General features: G+C 36.3%; 1 protein-coding gene across 2 annotated transcripts in view; it reads left to right on the top strand.

Annotated features, from left to right (window-relative positions):
- Nucleotides 1-20000, top strand: part of csmd1 (CUB and Sushi multiple domains 1) — a 416037-nt gene that overhangs the window by 274523 nt on the left and 121514 nt on the right. Inside the window, exons 14-23 of one of the 2 annotated variants that reach the window (XM_023953530.1) lie at nt 137-322; nt 4317-4457; nt 7375-7496; nt 7632-7704; nt 8745-8883; nt 9582-9769; nt 9866-10054; nt 15778-15894; nt 16676-16891; nt 19801-19989. In XM_023953530.1, the coding sequence (XP_023809298.1) occupies nt 137-322; nt 4317-4457; nt 7375-7496; nt 7632-7704; nt 8745-8883; nt 9582-9769; nt 9866-10054; nt 15778-15894; nt 16676-16891; nt 19801-19989 (1560 nt within the window). Of the gene's footprint in view, nt 1-20; nt 323-4316; nt 4458-7374; nt 7497-7631; nt 7705-8744; nt 8884-9581; nt 9770-9865; nt 10055-15777; nt 15895-16675; nt 16892-19800; nt 19990-20000 lie in introns of those variants that run through there. The other variant, XM_023953531.1, reaches the window with a different exon arrangement.

Here is a 20000-nt window from a genome sequence, read left to right as displayed (position 1 = left end):
TAAACATAGATGTTTGCCGTCAAATGGGCCAATAGTACTGTCCTTTTGAGTTCAGTTGTAAACTACCTATCTGCAGTACTGATCGCCTCCATGTACGTAAACCTATTGTCTGACCTTGTTTCCTTCTTCTGTATAGTTTCCTGTTTCTTCAACTTCACTGCTCCATCAGGGACTATATTATCTCCTAACTACCCAGAGGAGTATGGCAATAACCTGAATTGTGTGTGGTTGATCATTTCTGAACCCGGGAGCCGCATACATCTCCTCTTCTCCGACTTTGATCTGGAGCCACCATTTGATTGGTTGGTGGTCAAAGATGAAGGTAATTATGCTGTAATACCTCTTCACTTTTATCTATTTACTTTCAAGAGAACTGGGTGTAAAAGAAGAAAAAAAGATGCGGAAAAAATGAGAAGCAATTTACTTCTAAACTACAAGCTAAAGTCATAGACATTGGCATCATTGTTATTTACTTGAATTGCTTTAACTTTTACTCCCAAATGAAAGACCACTCAGAGACTGAGGATATCTAGTGTTCCTGACTACATCTGCATCCCATAATCTTGGTGATAATTTTTGAGGGATCATCTTATTTATCTGCAATATATTTTTGTGAAAATGCAAAAAAAAAAAAAAAAAGTTGTGTCTCAAATAATCATGGCCAAGTTTTCCATTATGTGTCAATTATTAGGTTTCATAAATTAGCAATGTAGAGTAAACGGATGTCATCCAATTTCTGAAGGTTTACAAAGATTCTTGAACCAAAGATTCTAACTCTTAAATGATCATTTGATTTTGCACATTGATATCAGCCTACAATGCATTTATGTACAGACACACAAAGACTCACCTTTTGGTTATCAGACTGTCCACAATAATAGAAATCTCTGTATGAGGCCTGTTTGCCTTATCACAGTCTGAGTACCCGTGACATCAGGGTTACAGAATGTCCTCCTGAGAAAACATGCCACGTCAAATGTCAAATCATGATTTAGTTTGAATTAAAGAGATGCAAGCATTCTGGATAGAAAGCAAATAGTAAAATGTTTAAGAAATATAGTTGAAGTTTGTGTATTATATGTGGGTACATTTTTAACTGAAAGTCTAAAAGTGAGGTTTTTGAGGTGGATAAGGTGGTCATGATGGACTATGAGCAGTGTTGCCAGATTGGGCGGTTTTCCGCCCAATTGGGCGGTTTTGGTTCTAAATTTGCGGGTAAAAATGGCTTTGGGCGGGTATGCATAATTTGGGCGGTTTTAGGGTCTGTTCGGCGGGTATTTCCCCCTCATGAATATATAATAGGCTGAGTGGCTGTTGAAGTCTTATGTTCTGAAGCTCCGTGAACGCACCAGGTAGAGACGCTTAATGGGTTCTGTCATCTAACCTGTTGTTGGGGGTTTGCCGCCCCGCCCCTCCTCTTAGAAGTTGCGTTCTTTAAAGCTGACACCGTGGTCGCGTGTGGGCGGAGCTACGAGCTAACGTTATGGTTTGAAGAGTTTTACATGGTAATCATGTTTCCATGTTTGAGTTCATAAAATCATCCCAGAGAAAGTCTCTGCTTCAACTCTCACAGTGAAAGCTGCGTCTGAATCTGACGCCCGTGTTTCCATCTCTCTGACAGTTTAAAGCCAAAGCCCCTCCCCCGCCTCTCTACCTGCTTTTCCTCTCTACCTGTTCACCTGTTCACATCCTCTGTAGCTCAGAGTTGTTTTCCCCCGCGCTCCTCCAGTGTGTCCAACACAGAGAGCGCTAAACACGGTCATCATAGCAGCAGGTTGACACGGTAGTAGTCGGGGCGCTTTGGCGCAAGCGCAGCACAAGGATGGAAGAGGTTATACATAGGTTATAGCGGGTTAAGAAAATGAATGGAAGAAGGCCGGTCCGCTGAAGAAATATTCAATACTGTACTCCTTTTATTAATAGTCTGAACTATCTTTGATTTTGAGAAATGTTTTATTTTGAAAAATCACTGCATCGGTTACTTAATCAGTCCAGTAGGGGAAAAAATCTACAAAAGCTGTATATTGTTGTTTCTCCCAATCATAGATAGATAAATTGATAGATAGATAGATAGATAGATAGATAGATAGATAGATAGATAGATAGATAGATAGATAGATAGATAGATAGATAGATAGATAGATAGATAGATAGATAGATAGATAGATAGATAGATAGATAGATAGATAGATATGATTGAGCTTTTAGACTGGACAGGTAGCTGTGAAAAAGCCAGTCGAGTAATAGCCCCTTTCTACATCTGTGATCTGTGAATGTGTAAGTCATTTGCCCCCCCCCCCGTTTGGGCGGTTTTAGATGACTTTTGGGCTGGAAAACTGTGACTCTATCTGGCAACACTGACTATGAGTTATTACTCATTTAGAATTTATAAATACAGATAAGTTATTGATACTGTCTAACATGCTTCTTCTAAATGAAATGTGAGGATAAATTACATTCTTGTAGTTTTACATCTGAGGTTTATTTGAGTCTGTACAATATCCAGTTTTAAAAAATCTAATTTTGTCTAGTTTTCTATCTAAATTTTGTACAACCTTTATATGATTATGATTAACTTTTGATAATGTTGTATTTAATAACTTGAAAGTGAGGTAAGGGAGGTTTGAAGCAGCTTTTATTGGATAACAGAAATAAAGTTTGAAATAAAGTTTTTCATGTGAAAAATGTGCCTTGGAACATTAGGATAATCAATCATCAACAGCCTTATTTTAATTTACAATACAAATTGTCTAAAAATTGGTAGCCTTTGATACAATTTATCACTGATATTACCTGTACCATGTACAGGCACATACTGAAAGTTCCCTCAAAGATCCACATTTGATTACCTGGTCTCCAAATTCCTAACCACTGAAACCTTTAAAGTTTTTAAATTGAAGTAAAACATAAATTCTGGCTGTCCCATTATTTTTTTTTATTTATGACCAATGACAACAACACGCTATTGGTTTTGTCTTGAAAAAAGGGATGCACGGGAATAGGCTATTTGCATTGTCTTACTCTTTGATTCTAATTTTTAGTATTATAAATAATCTTTTGATACGTAAGTTACGTTTGAATCAAGGTACAGTTTTATGTGTAAAATCGACTTGTTTTTTGTACAAATGTTAGAGCAACTTGTAGTTCATTGGTCTATTTCTGCTCTTACCAAGCAACTGTTACAGATGCTTGTACTTGCTTTTCTCTACCACATTCCAAGTTTCTCCTATTCTAATGACACATTAGCATATTATCTGTTCCTTTCTGACAAATGATAACGTATCTGGACTTGCTGCGGTCTGCTCGGAATAATATTTGATCACTGTATTGAGTTGTCAGCTGACTTTACATGATTCTGTTGCACTTTCAAGAGCAGAGGACTGTGCTGAACTAATGTGGATGCCAATTTGTTGCACTAAGTGGCCAAATACTATGACACAAATGTGTCATACAGAAGTGAGGTGATACATCGTTACAGCTGCACAGGGCCGGCAGGAGTAGGAGTTTTACAGCCACTCAGCTGCTGCACTGCCAGTCCATCATGACTACAGAACAATGCCTTAAAGTCACTGCAACTTATACCCGTAGGGGATGATGAGTACTGCAGAAAATATTCTTCCCCCCGGAACTATACACAAAAGCATGCTTTAGGTCACATCAAGGGAAACGGCACAATCATATGATATCAGTCCCTCCTGGTTAATTTAGGTGGATCATTTAAATGAAGGCCCAGGAATAAAAACAGTTTATTCAACTCTGATCTTCTTAAGATTACTCAATTCTTCAGGCATTTGTTTGCCTGGCTTGCTTTCGTGTTCAGTTAAAATATTTAGTTCAAGTTTAATGTAACATTAATAAGATGGTATGTAAAAACAGTCTCACACTGGGACATCTATGCACATTCACTGCACTTTACATGGTGTATTGCTTCTTTTTTCTATAATGCATACCACTTGGAGAACATGTTTTTTTCTTTAGTGGTGGTTATTTCTTATCACTGCACAGTCAGCAAGCGACTTGTTCAGAAAACATTATAAACAAGACCCTACTGTCGTACATGATGTCCATTTTTAAAGTAAAAATACAACAAAATATGTAGGTTCAGTTTGTTTTTGACTAAATATTCTAATTTTGGTTGGATGTCATAAACAACCAATCTTCCATTGATTTCAATAAAAATGTGTAGATGATTTGTAATTGCATTGCATCTTTTAATATTTTCACAATCGCCCTTTATTCTGCAAAAAATATGTAAGTTTTGGAGTTTTTAGACATCTGTTTAATTGTTGTTTTTTTTTAATTCTATTACTTCTTAGGTTTGTCAGAAGCAACCACATTTGGGACATTCTCTGGAAAAAATGTTCCTGCGCAGATCGCCTCCAACGGACACATCATGAAACTGGAGTTTCAGTCTGATCATTCCAACACTGGGAAAGGATTTAATATCAGCTATACCAGTATGTACATTTTTTAGTGACTGTCAGCCAACTCAATAAGATCTTTTGACATTGTTTTTATTGAGTATGTTATTTGATATTTTATCCAAATATCTAGTGTGTTCATGTAATACTTCATACTCACCGAACTAGATTATTTATAAAGATGGATCTAATGCCTACAGGAGTTATGTTTTTTGGGGAAGTGAAATCCACAATCAAAATGGTTATATGATTGGTATTACTAATTGACTGGATGTTTTTTCAACACTGATGTTACTTTCTGTATGACTTCAGACACTTTTAGGCCAGCTACAATATTAGTAATGATAATAATGGATTGGATTTATCTGCGCTCTTCCAGACGCTCAAAGCACTTACAATGTGTCCATTATTCATTCCCTCCTCATTCATACTTGGTGATGGTAAGCTACTGATGTATTGACAGAGGCGTGGCTGCCAGTACACACCTACAGACCCTCTGACCAGACATTCATACCCATTCACACACTGGAGGCAGGGAGGGTGAAGTGTCTTGCCCAAGGACACAATGATGGTTGGCTGGGGGAGTGGGGATCGAAGCGCCGACCCTTCCATCGACCGACTGCGGCCCATGAATAAAGTTTTGATTGCAGAAATTGTTGTATCAACCCAAAAGTAACAAGAGTAGACATATCGTTTTCCTTGGACAACAAAGAGAGCATTTTACTGGATTGAATTGTGACACATAAACGGAAAGATGAAACTGACGGATGTGAAAGCAGTTGAAAGACTGAGGCTGTTTGCAAAAGAAGAGATAAAATCCCAAGGAGTCGGACAGGAATGAATAGCCAGTGACAAGGCTGCAATCAGCCAACTGGTGAAGAAAAAGCATTGTGAGACCTAAATATAAGAAATGAACAGTCTGGCTGGAAGACAAAAAAAAATAAATAAAAAAATAAATAAAAAAAAAAAAATATATATATATATATATATATATATATATATATATATATATATATATATATATATATATATATATATATATATATATATATATATACACACACACACACACACACACACACACACACACACACACACACACACACACACACACACACACACACACACACACACACACACACACACACACACACACACACACACACACACACACACACACACACACACACACACACACACACACACACACACACACACACACACACATTTATATATCAACTGGACAGAGTAAACTCACAAACAGATGTGAGGGTGTTACAGCCCCGATAGGCAAACCTGTCCCGGTCTAGGGGAAATCACAAAGGGGCCAGAACATATGAACGATGGACATCAAATAAATTTGGGAACACAGTTTATTAAGTGGGAGAAATAACCTGTGTCCTGTAAAACAAGAAGAATTAAATAATTACTGTGCTGGTCCCAACAAAAGACAAAACAGAGGGATTGGAGCCAGGGCCAAACATAAAATAATTCAGGGAGACAACTGACCCAGCCACATTGACCGGAGTCAGCAGCTCCCTGCTAAGGCTGCCTAACAGAATCTAACTATTGAAGATAAATAAACAAACCACACAAATAAGTACTACCAAGGTCTAACCCCAAACTAACATAACAAAACCCAGCAGTATAAGACTGCTGAGGACCAAGAAGGAATCAAAATGAAATCAAACCAACTAACACAGCTCCAACTCAAAACTGCTCTGCTCTGCTCTGCTCTGCTCTGCTCTGCTCTGCCCTGCCCTGCCCTGCTCTGCCCTGCTCTGCCCTGCTCTGCTCTGCCCTGCCCTGCTCTGCTCTGCTCTGCTCTGCTCTGCTCTGCTCTGCTCTGCTCTGCATGCCTCTCCTGGTTGAGGCCTCCTCTCACCTAAATACCTGGCAGGTGCTGATCAAGATCCATTGGCCACACCTGCCAGGTGAGCAGAATGACAGGAGATGCACTAAAGCAGCAGCAGCAAGACATAACAAAGGGAAATCTGTCGGAGCTTTAGTTGAGGAGGAGGAAAAAACAGGAGGAAAGGAGAGCTGGGAATTCCTACTGGACTAACAATTAAATTAGGAATGGCAATTGGGACAACTCAGAATGGATCAACAACTGTCAGATGTTTTGTCAGTAGAAAAGAAATAATTGCAAAACCATGTCAATAACACATGGAATCTTATGTCCAAAATATATGCAGCTACTCAAACTTATCAAATATAGAAGTGGCACAAAAAGGGATGGTGCTTAGATAACTAACTGCCAGCATTCCTGTGTCCCAATTTGATTAGTTCTGCTGGACTGATCACTTTTTGCGTGTCTTACTCAAGCTTTGCCTTATTAAGCCTGTCATCTTGTCAGTCTTTGAACCTGACTGGAGCCTGTGTATTTGCCTTCAATGAGATGAACTAGTTTTGGATGACTGACTCTGATTCATTTTCTGTGATTACCATGACATTTTGCACCATTTCACACTGCCTCCCACGTGACCTTGTGTCTGTGCCTTCATTTAAGGGTCGTATTTGACAAAGAGAAAAATATAAATGCTTTCGTATGCTTTGTAAGTTTGCGTGCTAACTACTGGATCAGGTTAATCTCCTGAATGTGGATAAAATAAACCAAATATGGCAGAGTTGAATACATAAAATGATCATTTAATTCTCATTTTTCCGTATCAGTTGACATGGCATATTTACTAAGAGATATAATTTTCAATACATATGGGATTGGCTATGGACATTTTTTGAAAATGCATAAAGATTGTTCATATTGTTCATTCTATAAGAATGTTTTTGTCCACAGAGAGTATAGAAAATGAAATATTGCACCTGCATTTCAGTTCTAATAATCTCTAAAGGACTTTGGTTTTGCTTTACCGTCCTCATTTAATCCTGAATGACCTGATTTATACTTGAACTTCTTTATTGATTTCTTTTGTTTTTTTTTCCCTTTTAGCATTTGGTCAAAATGAATGTCATGATCCAGGGGTTCCCATCAATGGCCAAAGATATGGCGACCTGTTTCAGCTTGGTAGCTCAGTGGTTTTTCGCTGTGATCAAGGATTCATTAGGACACAGGTAATTATATAAAAAAGAGCCAGTTCAACAGTTTGTTTTAATAACTGTTTCCTCTTGTAATGAATACAATAATGGGGGGTGATGGCATGAAAATGGATATTAGTTAAACAGATTTTTTATGTGACTTTTGCACAGGGGTCCGATCAAGTAACCTGCATCATTCAAGATGGGAATGTTGTTTGGTCTGCTGCTGTACCTCGTTGTGACGGTGACCAGAAATACTTCTATTCTTTTGTTGGAACATAGTGAATATTATTTCAAAATGCTTTCCTTGCAATTAAAATCTAACCAAAAATTACAATAGTTGGCTTTCACTGTGCAGCACAAACACGTTTATGCATCCAACCTATTGCATGTGTATTTAATTGATTCTAGCCTCGGCTTTTGATTTGATTATTTAAAGTAAGATAACTGTGTCTGTTCATATAACATATTTTACATTTATTATAGTATAATCAGACTGAAATAAAAGTGTGTATTCACGGTGTGATAATAAGAACATGTGAATGCAGCAATTGAGAGCTTCATAATATTTTAGCAGCTCTTCTGTCTCTTTAGCTTGCACCTTAGTTTTATTGACAAAAATACATCATCAAATAGTATCTGTTGTTGATAAAATGCTTTAAGAAAATAACAGAATTGAGTAAGATTGTCATTTTAAAATAAATAGGGAAATAATAAAAAAGAGACTCGATCCTATTAGATGGGTAAAGCTTATAGCTGTTGTATTTCTGAGGTTAGTTTCTTGTGGATTACTTCAAATGCTTTTTTGCCATTTTGTGTGATGCCTTGAAATGACCTCAGTTGAGCACTGGCACTTTATAAATAAACTGAATTGAATTTTCCAAGTGCTGCTGATTGGGAATGCAGACTGTGTAGAAAAGTCACAAAAGTGCTTAGAGTCCAGACTTAAAAGAACAATTGGAATTGGTGAGGTACTTGGAGTTTTGAAAAGCACAAAGAAATAACAAGAAATAATAAGAAAAACCTGTCAACCAAGGGAGGTTAACAACACAATATCTCAGTGTATAAAACTGAATGAAATGGTAGTTAGTGTAAGAGCTTATTTTTAACAAAGTTGTTAGGAAACAGTAAACTTGTGTTTATACTTTTTGTACTCACACCAAAACACAGTTACGACACAAGTAGGACCTACGGCATTAGTTACAAGACAAAAAAGATTCATTTCTCTCTCTGATTCTCTTGTTTGCATGTTTGTGTTTTTTGTGCAACTTGATCTACTTCCAGCTCCCTGTGGAGGCCATCTCACAGCCCCCAGTGGTGTTGTGCTGTCTCCAGGTTGGCCCTCTTTTTATAAAGACTCTCTGAGATGCCAGTGGGTGATTGAAGCACAAACAGACCAAGTTGTGAAGATACACTTTGACAAGTAATGTTTTTTTTTTAGTTTCACAAAAAAGTGTGTTGTCAAACTTATTTTAGTTTGTCTTAAAATATGTCTGCTATCAGCATTTTCATTTGGTTTGATTATCCAGTCAGTCATGTTTTTCCTTAATAGTGGCACTGGAAAGCTGGATTAAACTATATACAGTACATATTTATTATTATATACGATTTTTCCTATTGCAATGCAAGATTCCTTTGACTTAACCATTAATGTGGAAACAAGCCATGAATGAATACACACCAACCAGAAACCATTGTAGGTAACATTTGTCTTTTTGGGGTGTGGTGTACAGGTGAATTTATTTATGTTATTATTTTTTTAAGATATTGGCCTAAATCTACATGTTTATTCCAGATAATAGTATATTTTTCAATTAGCTGTGAAAATATTGTTCCAACAGTGTGCTTTTTAGGTTCATCAGTTTTTCCCACTTTTATGCACGACTGATTCTAAAACTTTACAAAAATTTTCAGAAACCACCAGACACTCCTGTGAGTGAATGTTTATCCATCATATACATTTCTTAGATTTGCTGGCTACTCTGTTTTGCAGACGTTAAAATCAATTTTCCATGTATTAATCTTCAATGCTTAGCTACATTTTCTGTATAGTTAAGGATGATATTTACACATTTGAGGTTGTTCCATGTGTAGTATTTCCTTTTCTATTTGTCAATATAGGTTCCAGACAGAAGTCAGCTATGACACACTAGAGATCAGAGATGGGTCTTCAGCCTCGTCTCCCCTGATCGGGGAATACCGTGGCACCCAAGCACCCCGTTTCCTGATCTCCACATCCAACTTCCTGTTCCTGCTGTTCACTACAGACAACAGCCGCTCAGCAGCAGGCTTCAGCATCAGATATGAAAGTAGGATTGATTGACTCTTTTATGACAAATGTTTTTTTACGGACACGTCTGCTTCATTCAGCCTGTTGACTCGGATGTGTTTGTGTTGATTTTCAGGTGTGAATATGGAATCGGACTCTTGTCTCGATCCTGGAATCCCAGTCAATGGTCGTCGCCATGGCAACAACTTTGCTATTGGCTCCAGTGTCTCATTTGCATGTGACCCTGGATACACACTAAGCGATGAAGAGCCAATTGTCTGTGAGCAGAATCATCAGTGGAGTCACGCTCTTCCTAGTTGTCATGGTACGAATGTATCTTTCATTTCAGATCTCTGTATTAACTTGCCGTAGAGGGATTTGGGTTCTTAGAATAATAATTTTAAACTCGATCGCCGAGGAATGTAATCTTAAACCCCAGTTGTTAGCCTTTTCCTTTGAGATAGCACTTACTTTTATATACAAAAATGCCAGCCATCTTCCCAACAGAGACCACAGACAGACACACATAGTTGTACATAAACACAAAGGTGTGTTCTATGCTCAAGAATTTATGTACACTTAACTGTTTCTTCTGGAGGTAAACATTTTGCAGCTGCTGGTTTGACATTTATTTTCTCTTCTCTTGGCTCCACTTAGGAGTAGACTGTTTTTAAAGTGGTACACTTTATCCACTGGTGAGACTGACTGTGAACCAGTGAACGTTTCTATGGAGTGTATAATCAAATCAATACTGTCTTAGACAACGCTTTGCACTGAGTTTGAGAATGTGTCCTCTTAAAAAAGTTTTGATTTGATGAAGTTTATTCTTACTCTGTGAAAAAGATGAGCTTCACCACACATTTCAATGTAGAAGTTACAGCTTTCTTTGATGCGCATAATCTGCAGGAACTTTCTAAATCTAATTTTCTTAACTTAAACCAAAACATGTGGAAAACAAATTAAAAGATTAGAGATTGATATGATTTGGATTTCTCTGCTAATAGATTTATCATTTTGGCTTTGCCAAATCATAAATCGCATTTACAATAGAAAGGTTAATAAAGTAGACAACATCTAGGTTAGGCTCCAACAGAGCATGGACATATACCCAATAATAAATATAAATAAATGTAATTGGACTGGTACCCAGTATTTGACAAATACTGACTACATTTACATACCTTTAAAATACCTTCAACAGGTAGACATTTTTTGTTCTTTTTGCTTCTCAAAAAATTTGTGATCTTATCCCAGTAACATCTTAAAGAGCATGCAATAAGTAACATAAAGCAGAAGCTTGGTGGATACTGCAGAATCACAGTACTTGTGGTATTTACTTAGTAATTTACTCTTGTGAATGTATTTGATTATCAGTCCAGGTAGAAAACGTTATGGTCTTAGTTTAGCTTGACCTAATGCTGAACCCACCTGCATAAGCACAGGTTTTCTGTAATGTAGACAGATCCAAGGCAAGGATGCTCCAGGAAACATGGTGTGCAAGGTTGTAAAGTGCAGAACAATGTTTAAGAAAAAAAAAGAATCTTTAAGAAAGAGATGAGTTGTCTAAAGCTTTTAAATCAGCCTTGGGAATGGCCTTAGAGAGGTCCAGAGTGAAGCATAAGCAGCAGGAATGACAGTTGGCACTCCAGGAAATTACCTTCCTGTCTTCCAGCTGATGTGTGCATTAAATGTCTTTTTGTGCAGGACTAATGGCTTGACGCTCACGTCTCTTATTTCCCTTTAGTGGTTTCCAAATGCTGTCATGTGTGAGATTTTGGACTTTATTTGGGTCAGGTGAGGACCATTAAAGGCCAAAGCATTCAATGCAGAGTCTCAGAGATACAATTCTAGTGAAAGCCTGATGGCAAACCTGCAGTCAATAAACCTTTTGTCTGCATCAAATAAGGTAGGGAGTGGGTGGGACTAAGGTTTTAAAAACACAATCAAATGGGATTTCAAACAAGCATTTTAATCAATAAAGGTATGATCTGTCAGTATATCCCTGTTTAACACAGAATCTGATCTTTTAACAATGCCAGCGAGATTGTTAAACGACGTAGCCCGAATGGTCGCAACAAAAAACAACCAGATTAGTTAGTAGGGGCTCTTTCGTCTTGAGAGAAGCCAGGCTTATCCACGATGAATGTGTTGCATCTCAGGTGAGCTTCAAGTTCCTTTTAGGTTCTCGTGTGAGTTTGTTCAGTTTACTGAGCTGAGAGGCACTGTAAAATTGTTGAAGTGTAGCACCCTGTCTATTCACAGTCATTTCTGGGAATCTGTTGGTAAAAACTAATCAATAATTTTGTGAGATTATTTTTGTAATTTCAATCATTTGGAATATATATATATAGAGAGAGGCTGTGAATGCCTTCAAACAGTGCACCCCTGTGAATTCCTGCAGGGGCAGTCCATCTCATGCAACCTGTCATATCGCATGACCACAGGGACATTTCAGATTTCAGTCTAGGATTTCATGTCACCAGACAGCTGTCACACGAAAAGATTTGTACCTTCCAAATGACATTATGCAAGATTTGATCAAAGTATGTCATCATTGTAAGGTCATATAAGCTGTACTATACGTATCAATAAGATTTGTATAAATCCATTTTATTAATCTGTAAATTACAGCTTTGTATTACACTCAAATAGTAACTAGACAGTGCACTACCATAGGGTGAAGTAGTTTTAGCAATGTACATTATTACAGCCGATGCTTCTCTATTTCACCTAAACAGAAAATTGGGAACAGTAATACTTTTTGGGTATGACGTGGCTCTTGTAATGCTGCCATCCTTAAAGCTTTCTTGTTCTATTACTTTTAACTTGTGTCTTAGAAAACTGTTGGAGTTAAACTTCCCAAGTTTTTCCTACACATCAGCAATATTTCCACATACATCGGAGAACAACGGCTGCTCTTTTATTTAGCAGGGAAAATGCTGATAGTGTCATGACATCTTAAAAGTTTAAAGATAGTGTCAAGACAGTAACAAGTAAGAAGTGACCAAAGTCAAAGTCTTACTTTTTGTAAGAATGTCAAGGCTCTTTGTAAAGCCAAGATCAGACTCTGGTTTTTTTGACAAGGTTGGATCATTAAGTTGTGTATCTTCTTGTCCTGTGATTCGAGAGTGTTGAAGTAGTTACGAGAACCATAACTCGGCTAATAAGAGATTAGGTTGCACAAAGCATAGTGTTTCTCTGTACTTACCATTTTATTTTGATCAAATGACAATAGATATTAGATCTCCAGGAAATAAGTGACTCATATCCAATGGCCGGAAACTTCTGTAGAAAATACGTCAGATTGTTTATTTGGAATGAACCGACAGGGACGCAGCCCACGAACCCCAAAGAATGCTATTATCCTAAGAAAAACATCCAAATATATGCAAGATTATATGCAGGATTGTAGGTTCAGATCAGTTTAAAGCAACTACTTAAGTGTGTTATGCTGTCAACTCAGGTTTAATTTCATAAGTTGGTAATTAGAAATACTGATGAAAACTTTGCACCATAGACTAAGCAATCATTTTGAAGTAATCAAGCAGAAGCTGGTTTGTGATCACAACATAATCACAAAATACATATTTAATTTGGTAAAGAAAAGAACATGAATAATGGTAGATTAACAAGATGATCATGTTCTGGTAGCCTAACATTCTGTACTTTTAATCATATTTAAGTAAAATCGATCGTATTTTTACAAGGGCATTAGGACCTTTGTATTTTCCACTAATTTGGTGTTAATAAAATCTTTCTTATAAATGAATCTAATATACACCAACAGAAGAGACAGTATTGATTCAGTATACATTAATGTAAATAGATCTCAGCACTGAGACAGAACCACTAGTCTGTCCCGTGTCTTTGTCCTCAGCTCTATCACCCAAAGGTTTTTCTTTTTGTTGGCACTGCAGAGCTGCTTCTCCTCTGAAAACCTCTCAAAGGGATGTTTGTATTGATGCATTGATTATACTGTTGTTTGTCAGTTAATATTACCATTTTGGTAATGTTCTAAAAGAGCAATTGTCTTTTTCACTGAACATACTGTAGGGCTGCACGATATGAGCAAAACTTGCGATATGCGATAATAGTGATCAATATTGCGATAACGATATAATTTGCGGTATATGAACAAATAGCAAAACAATCAAAAACATCATTACTATTTCATTGCAACGGTTTAAAAAAATTATACTCCAAATGACCCTCGTTGACGTAGGAGGCAAAAATCTAACATAAAAGGGGCTCATCTGATTGGTCAACATCGGAAAAGGTCCATCCAATCGGTCAAATGCATAAATGGATTTATTTGATCCATTAAATGCTTCAAGCTGCCATAGGATTGTTTTAGCACATTTAAGGTAACCATTAATTGCAATTTTTGCTGATTTTTGTGATATGGATATTGCACTGCTTGATATTGCGATAACGATAAATTTGCGGTATATTGTGCAGGCCTAACATACTGCATATGCCTCATCCTCAAGCATCACACCTTCAACATTCCAAACCAATTCAAATGGCAGAATTCATGGTTAACCATAAAAGTTTTCAACATTGTTTTGAATGGAGGAGCTAATGATCTGAAAGCCCTTCTTTATTCTTCATTAGATTTCTAATCTATTTCTGTAGTGTATATCAAATTTCAATTTTCTTCAGGATGAGATACGGAAAAAACTGGGCATATTTGTTTTTAATTATGTCTCTTTAGCTCTTTAACCTGATTTGTTCATCTGAGACAGATCTGCTTTCCTCTTTTATGCAATACAATTTGATGAAATTGGCATTTATGGTTCAGTGCATGCTGTTCCAGGAAATGTTTTGTTTAGAAAAGTACTTCTCCCATCCAGGTAGGGTTTTTCACAATAAGGGTAATGATTTTATAATAGTAGTAACAGAGCAAATATTTTCTTGCTCCTCTACAGATGAAAATGGTATGTATGTCATTTCTATGAGTATTTTATTGAAGGACATTCTGCATAAAAAGTAATTATTGGGAAATGGGCGATGTCTTTTTTCTTCTTAAAGAAATTAAAGGTATCAGAAATGGTTGTACATAAGTGCCTGACATCTTGAACTGCTCTAACCTTTATTTCTGGTAGGTTTAGCTATTTGTATTGTCACGCTCCTGTCCGGAGTGAGACCGACAGGTCCAAGGCAAGACCAATAAATACCACTCCACAAGGTTTTTGTGAATGGGGAAAATGGCTGTTATTTTTATTTTACAGCAGGTAACCAGCAGCAATGTCCATACATGCTCTGAAACCCAAACTACCTCCCCCATGAACCAAAATTCACACTCTTTTATAAGACATGGCCCCTCCCCTGGGCCAGGTGGTTTCAGTTGAGGTTAATTGTTGATTTTTGGTCAGGCCCTACAAAAGCCTACCAAACCCAGAGATCGGGTCCTTTGACCCAGGAAGTGAAACTGAAAAAGGTAAGACACAAGTCAGCAAGACATACAAAATTACATAAACATAAGACACCCAAACAAAGCACCCAAAATAATAAAGGAATAAAGGAGTTAACAGTGTGTATATCAGTGTGTGTTGCTATCAGGAACTTGCTAAGATGTTTTAAATGGTTGAATGTGTGCACCCACCGAACCAGCATTAGCTTAGTCCCTGAGTATATGATGTGTGTGTCTGTATGTTTGAGTTCCTGTGTGGAGTTTCAATCAGGGTAAACTGCCACAGTATTAAATGTAGCTATTTAATTGTAAGGTAATATAAAAACAATATGTTTTTGTTGTTTTTCTTTTGTTGTTTTCTTTTTTTTTTTTGTTTGTGTGTACAGCGTAGTAGGAAACAATGTTTTCTCACATAAAAGCAAAAAGCAAACCCATCCTAAATCCGCCTCTGTGGTTAAAATGTGATTGTTAAAAAATGATCCACTTTTTTGTAACTTTACGTAAGGCACAATATTTTCATTCTTTAAAGGCTCAAGTTTTTCTCAGAAATTGCTTGGCCCTTGGTTTTTAGACGTTTTGCATAGATTTTGGTTATAAGCAAACAATGTCTTTGTATCTTTTTTTTTTTCCTGCAGCACTTTGTGGAGGCTATGTTTTTGGTAAAACTGGGACAATTCTCTCTCCTGGCTTCCCTGACTTCTATCCTAACTCTTTAAATTGCACCTGGACAATTGAGGTTTCCCATGGGAAAGGTAAGACAACTCAGACACACACAAAAAAAATTAAAATAAAATGCGTAAAACCTACTGCTCTGATTTCTACCTTCATAAAAATAAAAAAAAGAGTATACCATGATGAATGTCATCTCATGTTACCATTTATGAGCATCTCTTGAAATACGCTACCCTGAAAGAGCTTGTAATAACCCTAAAATTAATTGCCCATCAATGTTTATAACATCTGATAGCATAACATGCCATTTCCTGTGCTTTAACCGAATACTCAATTGTGTTTAATTTATTTGACATATTTGTTTACGTCCTGCACGGTGGCACAGTGTTTAGTCCTTTCACATCACAGTGAGAAGGCGCTGGTTCAAATTCCGGCTGTGTGGAGTTTGCATGTTCTCTCCCTGCATGCATGGGTTTTCTCTGGGCACTCCAGCTGCCTCCCATGCTTCATAGGTAGATTGATTACTCTTAATTGACCCGAGGTATGACTGCGAGTGTGTATGGATGAGATATTGTGAGGCCCTGCGAAAGGCTGGCGACCTGTCCAGGCCGTGCCCCGCCTTTGGCCAACAGTAGCCAGGGTAGGCTCTGGCAACCCTGTGACCCTGAAAAGGATACATGGGGTAAGATGGGCTAAAGGGGCTAAAATCTAACCTAGTGACATTTGAAATCCAACCTTTGAAACAGTCATCTGTTTACACGGTTTATCTGTTTTCTGTACTTTTTCTTTGTTATTAAAGAATTCTTCAGGAATCTGTATATCAGCTTAAATGCTCATTAGTCTTGCTTTCTGTTCACGCAGGAGTCCATCTGGTGTTCCATAAATTTCATCTGGAGGAGAACCATGACTACCTGTCTATAACGGAGGATGGCAATTTTTTGGTTCCAGTTGGTCGACTTACTGGATCCGTGCTGCCTCCAAGTGTTAAGGCTGGACTTTTTGGGAACTACAGCGTTCAGCTGCGATTTATATCAGATTTTTCGATGAGCTATGAAGGCTTTAATATTACTTTCTCAGGTAAGAATACCAGATGTATGTTATTATCTTCTATTTTGTACATGTAATCTATATGAATAATTTTCTTTGATAGATCGGTACAGATATTATGCATCTCATGGTTGGTAAAATGCCTACAGCCTCAGTGCTAATGAAGCTTGCAAGATTTAATGCTTCTTTTTTTGCTTTTTCACAGATTTACCTCATTTAATACCTACTCCCTGCACATTATCACATAATACGAAAAAGCTGGAATTTAGCCCAAAATGTGGTCTAAACTAAAGCTTTATATAATATTCACGATTAAACTAAATTTCCCCTCGGGGATTAATAAAGTTGTTCTTGAATCTTGAAGTGTAGCACTTTTTTATATGAGCATTTATCTAACCAGAACATTTTCACACAAGGTCATTATGAATTGTATTGTTAAATGCATCTTAAAAAGATGTTGATCTAGATGCAAAATATTTGTTCTTGATTAACAAACTTTAAACATATATTAAATTGACACACCTTAATAGAATGGCATAATGAGACATTAAAAAAGTTAGTCAGCAACAGGGTCTTTTGGCAAGTACCCATGTAGATATGCAGCCTAAGTCATTTTAAATCCGAAAAAAAAAGGTATATATATAAATATGAAGATTTGATTAAGTTTTTCAATTCATTTCTTTGCGAACTTTAGCAAAAGTGTGTATGAATAAAATATTATTGAAGGAAAAATAGAAATAAAACATTGCAGTTCTAGGATTTCTATTTATTAGCTGGCACAGACTGGCACCAATTAAATGTATTTCAGTTTAATAAATGACTTAATTTTCTGTTGACCACATATGATTTTTAAACATAAAAGTGGTGGCCATGACTCCAAAATTAAGCATCCCTAATGTATAACAGACTACTGTGAAATTCTGTGATCAACTATATTGGAGTAAGATTTCCAATTTATTTGAACAAACTAAAGTCTGTCAGGTAAATATAGATCATTTAAATAAACCCATTCAGCGTCTTTTTTTCAATATGACTTTCAGGGTTTTTATGAATCATATCGACTACAGTACTGATGATGATGAGAACAGAGGAAGCTGTGAGGGCATCATTGACATTTCCTTTATTTATTTGTTTATTTATTTATTTATTTTTACCAGTGCTCTATCTGTACCACAGTATGCTTTAATTCTTGGCTAAAACAACTGAAACAGATTGGCTGACACTTGGAAATTTGAGTCACATTTTAAAAGACTGCAGTACAAAGTTTGTCCATAAACTCAAATGACTCTGTTTTAATGTCAAAGCACTAGCTAAAAATATATTTTTTAAAAAAGAAAACAATGCTAAGTCGGATAGATTAATGTGTTAGCTCAGCTTTGGTTTTCTCTTTACCCACATTGCTTGTTAAAGAATAAAAAAAAAACTTTTGAACAGTTATTAAGTTAATGTACATTTTCAATCCATTTTACTAGTTTTATTTACCTTTTTTCCCTTTAGCTTTTTTGCTAACAATTTCTAAATCTTTAAATGATGTCAATAATAAAAGTGTTAAATGATCTCAGTTAATTTTCCAATATTTTTTTAAAGCAAAAAAAGGGAATTGTTAAGTTTAAATGCATCCAATGTTAACAATTGTATAGTAAAATTGTATAGTAAAATCCAAGTCAATCACTTTTTTTTTCAGTTAAACTACCCATATATATATATATATATATATATATATATATATATATATATATATATATATATATATATATATATATATATATATATATATATCAATTTACTTGATCGTAAAACATTTTTTTTAAATCAAATATCATTTCATATTTCCTAACTTAATCACGGTTATATTAGATTCATGTAAGACCAAAAAAAACAAACAAAATTTGGGTGATCCTTTTGACAGCCATTAAACCTCATCTGTTCATATCAAATTTTATATTAACATGGTCATAAGTTTTATTATTAATATATCAGAATGTTTTTAGTTTTATGTTTTTGTGGACTGAACTAATTAGGGTAGTTGGGGATCTGACTAACTGAAAAGGTCACTGTGGGATTTTAAAGGGGTAGCAGCAGTAAAGCATCAACAAAGAAGTGTGTTAGTCTGCCGTACTGCCTGCAGCTGTCATCTGCGGGTTGTCAGGATTTCCATGCTAATAAATGTATCCATATTTCCACATATAAACACTAATCCATTTGAAGTGGGATAGAAGCCATCTCTTCAAGGAGAGAGGGTTTGCATTGAATAGAATTCCATTTATCTATTTAGGCCACATTGAGTCTGCACACCTAAAGGAGCATGAGGCACATTACATGTCATCACTGGTCAGGTTTGACAGAGACACCAAACAAATCTATGGAGTAAAACAAACACTGGCAAAGAAACATGAGGTTTGGCAAAAGCTGGCTCTGTTAACACCATGTTCTGGTTTGACAAAAATGCCTCATCTTTGATAAGCTGACAAAAAATAGAATTTTCATTAAAAGAGTTAGTTGTTTTGCTCAGTGTCAGGGATATCTTTTCTTTAAAAGCTAATATAAACAAGACTCAATTATCGTCCAGCCTAAAACATTTACAGCTAAAAGGGTTTTATCTTTTTTTTAGATTTTATTTTTAATGGACTACCATTTAAATTAGATTTTGAGTTAATTGTAAAATTTGTGGTTTTTATCCTATTTTTCTGAAAATCACCCTGCGTATGATTTTTGCCTCATAAATAAGCCTTCCTTGCTGTCCCTCGATTTGATTTTCAAGTTATACATACCTCATATTGTTTAAATAAGGAATGGCACATTTTTTGCATGTATAGGTTAACATTAGAGAAATATCCCATATTCTAGCAAACTTCAAAGCTTTAAATGTTTGTTTGTTTTTTAATTAAAAAAAAGACTGGTCATATTTTCACAGTTATCTATCTCTCCTGGATTTATAGAGTATCATTTGGAGCCGTGTGAGGATCCAGGTGTGCCGGCATTCAGCAGGAGGATAGGATTTAGCTTTGGAGTTGGAGATTCGCTGGCCTTCTCTTGTTTCCACGGATACAGACTTGAGGGAGACAGCAAAATCACTTGTCTTGGAGGTGGCAGGCGAGTCTGGAGCAACACACTGCCGAGATGTATAGGTAAGCCTGCA

This window comes from Oryzias latipes, chromosome 3 (genome assembly GCF_002234675.1).
Source record: "Oryzias latipes chromosome 3, ASM223467v1".
In the NCBI taxonomy this organism is placed as follows: domain Eukaryota; kingdom Metazoa; phylum Chordata; class Actinopteri; order Beloniformes; family Adrianichthyidae; genus Oryzias; species Oryzias latipes.
The sequence above is the reverse complement of the archived record's forward strand: the minus strand, read 5'-3'. Positions and strand labels throughout refer to the sequence as shown.